Source organism: Seriola aureovittata, chromosome 3 (genome assembly GCF_021018895.1).
Source record: "Seriola aureovittata isolate HTS-2021-v1 ecotype China chromosome 3, ASM2101889v1, whole genome shotgun sequence".
Lineage (NCBI taxonomy): Eukaryota > Metazoa > Chordata > Actinopteri > Carangiformes > Carangidae > Seriola > Seriola aureovittata.
Genome location: NC_079366.1, coordinates 13,042,405 through 13,051,845, shown reverse-complemented (window position 1 = coordinate 13,051,845; position 9,441 = coordinate 13,042,405). Strand labels below are relative to the sequence as shown.

The 9,441-nt window shown below is 37.7% G+C and overlaps 1 protein-coding gene across 2 annotated transcripts; it reads right to left on the bottom strand.

The window, feature by feature from the left end:
• Positions 1-43: 43 nt before the first annotated feature.
• Positions 44-9,439, bottom strand: ift56 (intraflagellar transport 56). 2 transcript variants are annotated; one of them, XM_056367911.1, is made up of 18 exons: positions 9,167-9,439; positions 8,874-9,017; positions 8,153-8,245; positions 7,852-7,966; positions 7,085-7,134; positions 6,489-6,634; positions 5,538-5,709; positions 4,999-5,073; positions 4,792-4,894; positions 4,286-4,341; positions 3,775-3,828; positions 3,625-3,688; positions 3,452-3,540; positions 3,071-3,154; positions 2,922-2,991; positions 1,758-1,864; positions 658-791; positions 44-413 (listed from the first exon to the last, which is right to left on the bottom strand). In XM_056367911.1, exons 1-18 carry the CDS (start codon positions 9,167-9,169, stop codon positions 299-301), a joined length of 1,674 nt encoding a protein of 557 aa, XP_056223886.1. In that variant the 5' UTR covers positions 9,170-9,439; the 3' UTR covers positions 44-298. The 2 variants fall into 2 exon arrangements, 1 of the variants encoding a protein (XP_056223886.1); XR_008826491.1 differs by lacking the exon at positions 44-413 and adding an exon at positions 2,235-2,425 and having other exon boundaries at positions 777-791.
• Positions 9,440-9,441: the final 2 nt, after the last annotated feature.

The following is a 9,441-nucleotide window of genomic DNA, read 5'->3' as shown; positions in this document are numbered from 1 at the left end:
CTAAAATGAAATTCACACAAATGAATCACTGACAACACAAGAGTAATTTACAAAACACTTCACATTTTAATACAAATATATAAGTACATAGATAATCGCAATTCAAACCTTGTATTTTTAATACAAAACACAACTTTATATCAAAGATAATAGCTCAATATTTCTTCATGTGGCATAGATATCATTCATTCAAGTCACTGAAAATGACCAAATGCACTGTAACAGCTGCTGATTTCTGCATAATGTAGCTACTCTTGATGTAGGCCTACAGTGAGGTGAAGTTCAGTGCTGAGGGTTGTCATGAGAGGAGGACTCTGTTGTCTTTGGCCCACTTCCTCAGAGCTCGGATGATGTATTCAACCTGGGGGTTTCCTGAATTTCGCAGCAAGGGCACCACCTCTTTAAGTGTCTCCCTAGAACACAAACAGGATATGTGAGGGAACAAGATTAGATCAAGAATGCACCATCTCTCATGTTTCTTTTATTTAGACATCACACCCACTCAAACAGACCACAAATATTTGATGTGCAAGTCCAGATTTTACCAATTTTACAGGGTAATGACAGAGATTATGAAGAAAAATGTTTTTAAATGTAGAAAACAGAAAAATCAGGACCCAAACTACTGCACAGGAGAAAAAAATGAGACAAACATACTTGGACTCCTTGTTTGCCAGTATGAGCTGGAAGATGCCGACACATGCCCCTCGCTTGCCCTCCCAGTAGTTGGATTCTGGGTCCAGCTTCTCCAGTGCATCAAAGGCTTTGGCTGCATAGAAGAACTGGCCCATCTGAAACAGCAGGTTGTAGTCGTGACCCACGGCAACATATTGACTTTCTGGGCACAGATTAAACCACCTCTTTACCAAATGAGCAGTCTGTTTCCACAGAAAGTTCTTATCCAGAGCACTACATGTCTGCTCACACTTTGCTCACTGCATTTCAAAAATATGGTGAGCAAACTGAGAGCCTTTTGAAGGACAGACAGCACCTCTAACAACATGACCGCAGCCAAGTTAAACTATAATCAATAACACTGCCAAAATTGGTATGAAATAAGACTATCATAAAAACAGGCAGGTAGAAAATGAAATGTGCAATGCCTCCATTTAAGGTGGATTTTGGGAAAAGCTATATACATTTGACATATGTGAATTCAGAAAATGGTTATGCTTTGGAATTGTGTCACACAGGACTGAATGCTCCGACCTTTAGCAATAAATTATGGTATTTTAACCAAGAAACAGCCAGATGAAGACAATGGTGCAAAGGTACTTAAACAGAGCTAAAATTGTATATTGTATATGTGTATGTATGTACTATTGTCTGACATTTCATGGACTAAACAATTAAGTGATAAATCCGAAAATCATCTGCAGATTAATAGACAATGGACATAATGATTAGTTGCAGCGATACTACCAAATACAAAAGTTGTACCAATCAAAATTTCCCAGTGATCTGTCTTCAAATTGCTTCTTTTGTCAGACCAAATGTCGAAAAGCCAAAGTTAATCAATATATAATAATATAAAATATCGAAACTCACATTTGAGAAGCTGGAACCAGCCAGTGGTTAAAACCTTTGCTTGATATGTAATTTAAACAATTATCTGATCATCATAATAGTTGGTGATTCATTTTCCGCCAATCGACAACTGTTAAATTGACTAATCGTTTCAGCACTACTGTGGTAAACTAAATGGTAAGTGGTAAGCGAAGATGATACGAGAGGCAGAAGACAGAGGATGATGTCACCTTGTAGCAGTCGTTGGCAATGAGCTGCAGCAGACTGAAGGAGTCAGAGGAAGTGCCCATCTTCAGATAGAGCTCCCAGGCAAGCTGACCCCTCTGGTTCATGATGTCTGACAGGAACAAGACGAGAGTTCAATAACCCATCATTCACAGCCAGTTTCAGCAACTTTTATAGACTTAAATTTGGAAAATATTAAATGCCTTTGGGCAGGTTTTATTGATCTGGATTAAGCCAAGAAAGGGAGAAAAATCTTTTCATGGAGATTTCCATTTCTTAGAGGTGCTGAGTGTAACACTAGCCGAGTGCAATAGTAACCCTAAATTCTTTACAGGCCTAAAGCTAGAAATCTGGCAGTGATGTTTGATTCAGATCTCAGCCTCAGTGAACACATATATAGGGTTGAAGGTGCTCTCCATGCTTTTATGCCAACAGCTGTAGACTACTGTAACTTTTTTCATAACTACCTAAAAAGACCTTACCTTAATGCAGCTCGTGCCAAATGCAGCAGCAAGTCTGCCAGAGAAAACTAAGGGACTGGATCACATTGCGCCTGTTTTGGAGGTTTTTCACTCGTTATAATATATGCAAAATGTCAACTCCCAGCCTTCTTACTGAACAAACACCTCACGAGCAGTCTGGTATTCTCATGCTGGTGGCCTGTGGTATTTACCTGTAGGGTTAGGGTTAGGGACTTTGCGTTATTATTTTTACAGTATCAATCATCTCAACATTTAATCGTTTTACTCCCTTTGTGCTGAAGCTTAGCTGAGATCTGTTGACAGTTGAACAAGTAAAGGTACCTTGACTATGTTCTCAAATATTTTTTCATACCTATCACTTTCTGACTGAAATTGGATTTAACTGGATTTTGTTAATCATTTTATAATTAGTGAACTTCAATTATTTCTACTGCAATTTAATGTTGTTTTATTTTGTTTTGTGACATATTTTTTTAAAATCTTTATGTTCACGTTTATATAAGGAATGCCTTTGAATTAATGTATATATGTTGACATTTTGTCACTCTTTTAAAGCTTGTTTTCAATTCCCTTGAAGTTTAAATGTATGTAAATTTGTTGTATGTATCATGCTACATGAATGAATTTTCCTTGCAGAAAGATTTTTGTTATCAAATATACTATCATCACTATAACTATTATACATACAGCATCGTGCCAGCCAGCTGAGGTAAACATAGTCATTCTTGATCTTTTCACTCTGAATGAGCAGAAAAACCTGAAAGAAACATTAAAGTTAGTGCAATACAATGATCAGTAACTTCAGTCAGATGAATCTGTTTGCTGAAGTAAGGTACCTCTTCTGCTTCCTTGTAGTTGCCAAGAGCTGCTTTAGCCTGAGCATAGTTGAAGTTGAACGTGTCATCATTATAGAAGTAACCCTGCGAAGAGAAAAGAACAGTTATGCCCACATAAAAAAAAGGACGAGTGCCCACGTGTCCAGAAATAAAGAGCATATCAGCTTTTTGTTGGTAGTACGAATCATGGGGAGAAACACACAAACACACACCTGCATCTGTAAAGCACCACTTGTCATCTGAAGTGACACTTCTCACCCAGTGTGTGGGAGTCTTTTTTTCAGCTCCATCTTACAGACTGATACCACAGTAAAGTAACAACACAGAAGTCTTCAATGGAATATGCCATATAATGTGTGCCTTGTACTGAACATCACTAACCTTGACTGAGTTTAGATATATGAGAACATCTTCGAACTGCCTCAAGAGGAAGAAGCAGGAGGCCATGCACTGTCTGCCAGGAATAGTGTCTGAAAGGACAAAAAATGTTATACACACGCTCGCACAGTGTTTCTTTAAAAGGATCATATTGATTAAACTTCTATTCAACGTACCGCATTCACTAGCTGAGCCTCCGACCAGCTGAAAGAACTGCTGTGCGATTTTCAAGTGATCCCTCTGAAAAGATAAAAAGATAATGTCTCACACTCACTGTTATCTCATTTATTTGCATGTAACTCTTCAAGTTAAACAGAAACACTCACTGATCCAATTTCTTGTCCCAATGCGGCATTTACCACTCCTTTCAAAATATACTCCTGAGGAAACAGTAAATGATCAGAGTGAATCATCTAATCTGCAGTTTTTTCAAACATCAAAATCCATTTCAACAAGTTAAAAAATGAATAACAGAGATACAAAAGCCAAACAATCCATCAATTTCAGGCGACATGAAGATGTTTTTCAAGGTACAAAAAAATTCAGAAGAAAGAAAAAGCTCTTCAGGAACTCTTACGTGGAACAAGAAGAAGAGATTTGTTAACAGACTTTGTTTAATCTGGTGTTACTGTAGTTTTAATTGTACATTTATACTAAAAAAAACAGCAAAACCTATAAACCGTACAGCAAAATAGTCAATATGATCCCTGGTTTTAGTTAAACACCGCCACTATATTATCTCTTATGTTAGAGTGAAACTGAGCAGATCTCATTGAGGCCAAGTAGTTACAATACACAGAACAAATGAATCATCACATTCAAACTCAATATCGTCACCTGAGGTGTGGTGGGCATCAAATCTTGGATGAGGTTGTAAGCTTCTTGGACATCATCTGGAAATATAAAAATGAGAATGTGAATCCCTGAACTCGGGTAAGTTTCCAATAAATTAAAACAACTATACATCAACATTACAATGCTGAAATGTTGCATGCTAAAGACTGGATAAGGAAAAATATAATTATCTTCTATATTTTCAACTTTTTTGTTCAACACAGCATCGACACATAAGCGTGGGATTTCATTGTGTTGTATACTATTGTGTTATTTTCAGCTTACTTAAAACTGATAAAATAATACCATACATTATAATAAAAATATGTTATTTTATTATATTTGGGTATTCATAACTTCTCCTGGATGAATAGGTGATTGCATTTGTAAATAAAGGTCTAAAGATACTATATCATCAGTTTTTCTCTTATCATTTTATAATAAAACGTGTGATGCATATTTTTCTTGTTTTGCTTGTTCCTGAAAACTGCCATGCCACACCTACACACCTTGTCTGAGATAGTAGATGACCAGGTTGAGTCTGGCCTCGGGGATCACATCGATCAGAGGAGGCAGCACCTGCAATGCCCCCTCCCCACCACGAAACACCACCTGCAGAACACAAGGGTGAGATTCAGAGTGTGAAAATTGGCATGTAAGTCACTAGTGTATGCACACACCTACACACTCACAGACAGAGCTTGTGAAGAGCTTACCAGGTTGTGTCGGATAAGCTCCTTAGCAAACTCAAAGGAGCAGGAGGAAATGTCGATTAGGTTCTTCAACTCAGCCTGAGAGCGAGAGAATGCACACATTAGGTAAAAATTACCACTGGTTATTGTCCACAAAGAAATGAAAAGGATAAGCAGCTACTGACTCAACTGTAATGGAACATGCAAATAAAAATAAATAAATAAAATAATAAAATCAGCCAATAAACAAAGATTTACTGTACCAGCACAGATGCTATACATCAACCTCACTAAATACAGATGTAATCATATTATTTGTTGAAATTTTTAGCGTTCACCTATTGGTGTTCGCATTGAAAATAAAGTAAGTCAATTTCATTGATAAATTAATGTAAATGGTGACTTCTTATGTTTGCCTTCTAAATAGTTCCAGTACCAGTTCTTACGCAGTTATGTTTGCTATAGACTAAACACGAGACATAAAAATCTGAGTATGGAAATGTGAAAACATGTCAATATGAAGAACCACCAGCTAGGGTATGCAGCAGTCAGACACTGTTTACCTCTGCTGCCTTGCCATTGTAGAGCCTGAAGTGGTTGCAGGCCTTAAGGTTAAGGGCAATAGTGGAGTCAGGGATGCTCTGCAGGTACACGGCCAGCACCTCCTGGGACACATCATAGTAGTCCAGCTTGTAGTAACACAGAGCCACATATACTTTGAGGGCCAGGAAATCTCTGAGAAAACAAGATGGAAAATTATATCACTACTTATTATATATTATTTCTTGTAGTTGATGGATACGAGATGTTATTCGTGTCACTTTACTGCTGTGACTATTTTCTACATATTTTTATTTCATCAATATTCTTAACAAAATGAGTAACTTGGTTATATTTATAGCTGTTTAGAAAAGGAAATTTTACTTATCTAAGAAGACATCACCAATTTACTCACTATTGTCATTGTCACTATGATGTTATTAAATTATTACTAGATAAGTGAATAAAGAATTAATTCCAATTTATGATCAGACAAAAGTGAAGATTTGATGGCATGTCCGCGTGGCACTAGTGAAATAGAAAGTATTATAATAAGAACAACAAAATGTATGTGGCGTCCGCAGCTGTCCCTGTGCATGTCAGCAAGGGGATATAATTGAAGCTTAAAGCTGTCACATTTGCTGTCAACCTAGTAAAAGTAAACTTGCATGCGCCTTGGCCACAGATGCCACAAAAACAAAAGCGGAACAGGAAATGTTGCCAAATCAAAGTCTTTCGATTTTTTACCCTCACTACTACAGATACAGTATATCAGTGTTAGAGGAAGCTAGCTCAGCAGGTCTGCAGCACTGATGCTTGAATTATCTTTATGGTTCCACAAGGCGTGAAGCCCATGAAGTCTAATACTCAAGCATTAACCACTAACACCTGCCAAGGTGGTGCTAGGAGGGTACATGTGTCCAGCAGATCTGTGAAACTAATTTAAGAGAGTAAGAGGCAGGGAAAGCACAGACCTGTTCTGTAAAAGAAGCCGTTTATAGATGTCTATAGCTTCCTGGTAGTGCGACCGCATATAGTGAATGGATGCCAGGCTCAGCTGATCCTCTGTCACATCTTCCAGGTTCTGGTGGAAACCCATCAGCTTCTTCTCATCATTGAACTGAGACATGACATGAAGAAAAGAGGAAAACTTCAAACAGGGATCTGATTAGGGTGACTGTGTTGAGACTGGAGGGACAGAAGGAAGACATAAATTACACCTTAGATCAAACAGGTGAAAAACTGTGGATATTCGTATATATCTGAAGAGATGAAACAACAAGGTAGAATTATTAGACCTATGTTGAGATGACATTTAAAGTGATATGCACAGAAAAAAGGTAGGGAGCAAATAAGATCCATTACACAAACGCTGGAAACACAAAATGTTTTCCTCATTACTGAGCCCAGGTAAAACAAGATGAAAGTACTACACAGACCTCTAAGTTTATCTCACATTATTACAGATATAAATGTGTATATAAACACTGCAGGGTTTCTCAGGAGTGACTTTAGTGATTGAGTGAGGACAAGTAAACACATAATAGTAAAATATGATTCATTTTTCAACCTTGTGAGCCAAGTGGAAAAGGAGCCGGTTTTGGAGTGGAGACATTGGTGCTAAGAGAACAAGAGATATCAAATTTAGTTAGCCAGCAAAGCACACGACAATAGAGGCACAATTCATTAACATCATAACCTTACTCTCATTAGTGAATAACTGATTAAACAGCATTGTAAGTTGATCCACCATATAAATTACACAAGGACTGGAGAGTGGTTTAGTGGACCTAAAGTTGTACAGTAAACCCATAGAAATAAATTACTAGACCACTTAAATAACAAATGGTGCACAAGAGGACTACCTTTTGTCAGATTTACACCAAAGTTTGTACAGGAAAACTAGTCGAAATTCTGGGTGTCCATAGTAAACCTGGAGACATTTGGATTTCATTTTGCTGACTTTTATTTACTTTTTATTAGAGACTAATGAAAAGACTACGTCGCAACAATATATGTCACCATTTTTCATAATTGTGCATCCTATAGTTTATTAACATTTGAATGATGATGAATGCGAGGCAAACAAAATTTTGCCTTAAGTCAAATGGTGAACTTAGAGTGTACAAATGTATATATGCAATTGATTGGTGGTCAGACTCCAATGTATTTTATTTAAACTAATTTGATTCCACAGGTTCCCAAAAAACTGAAAGTAGCTCACAGTTCACATAAAAAGCTTAATAGTGCCACGGATTACTTATGAGCTAGAAAATGTTTTTCCCCGAATAGCATTGTACAAAATGTAGGTTAAAGTAAAGTGGCTGAAATGCCTACCCTTAGACGCAGCCTCCTCTGCCTCTTTATAGAGCCCCAGAAAAAACAGGGCACAGGCCAGATAGACCCACACCTCAGCAGGACAATCAGGGTTCATTGTCAGAGACTTGTATTCCTGTCAGAGCATGATAAGCAAATATTACAAATTTGTTCAGCCCTTATAAAAACTGTCAGTCACATCCTTATCCATTTATTAGACGGGTTTAGAATTTACATACTGCATTTAGGGCTTTTTATATAAAATTCTGTGTATCTAGCTACACACACTCATTCAGACACACACATACACAGGAAAAAATACCTCCATAGCTCTCTTGTAATCACCCAAGTGAAAGGCGCAATAACCAATCCAGAGGTCTGCATGCTCCTCTTTCTCTCCAATACTCCTCTGAAACTGGAGATGACACAGCAACACGTCAGCAGCAGCACTTCCATTAATACAGTGTTGTCTGTTGCATACATGTGGAAGATATTCTATTTCCGAAACTTTAATTCCAGGGCTATACAGGGTAATCTGCAGGAGGAATTGCACTAAAAGAAAACTAAGCAAGTTCTCAGATCTCAGCTCACCAAACTATTGAAAAAGAGCCATCACATATGGATATAATTTAATGAAGGATATGGTTGCTTCTTCCTTGAAGTTTGAAAAAACAAAATCATTTGGAGCGATATGAAGAACTGATAATACACTGGACTTAACTGATTGAATTAATTTCTCTGAATCAATTTTTCTTTGAAATCAACACTCTTTTCATAGGTTATTCAGCAATTACTAATAAATTATAATCTTGTATTACTTCTATTACCTGTAAATAATAATAATAATTGTAATGTGACACTCTGCAAGTTCTCCAGGTGTCAAGTCACCTGTAGAACAGCACACACAGAGGTTCTTGTGATACATGAATGCATCTCAGCACAGGACATCTGACCCGTCCTTTTTAGTGAGCGGTGGCCCTTTAATCGGTTTAATACACAATTAGAAACCCTTGATCTGGTTTGAGCTGGTTTTGTGTGTGTACCTCCAACAGTGTCAGGGCCCCAAGGTAGTCTCTCTGTTGCAGGTATTCCTGCAAGCGGGGAACTTTAGTTTTGTTTTTCTTCTTCTTCTCACTGATGCTCACCGGTGTCTCTCCTCCCACTGCTGGTTTCACGCGAGAGAGGATCTGCCAAGGTACAAAAACAAAATAAAATTTTCTCAGGTGATCACATAACTTTCCGTGGACTTGTGGTGGGTTTTAGTGGGCCAACGAGGCTGCTATAGTATCAATACGGTCCTGGTATGAAATTTAAGTGTGCAGAAACATTAACTCACCATGCCGACGAGTCTTGAAGAGATGACTCTTTACCTAGCTGAGACTTGTTTATCACTAACCAAGCTAACGTTGGGTTTTCCTTTCTATAACAACACAAATTGTTAACGTTAGCGGTTACGTCCTCTACCTAACGTTAGGTTTTAGCCTCCTAGTTTCATCTTTCATTGAAAGTGGCCAGATATCGTAAAATGATGAAATTAACACGTTCTCCTCGTAAGGATTGTTGCTAAGTAAGCTCTTGGTTCGTTTTAGCTAGCTCCGGCTAGTAGCGTCA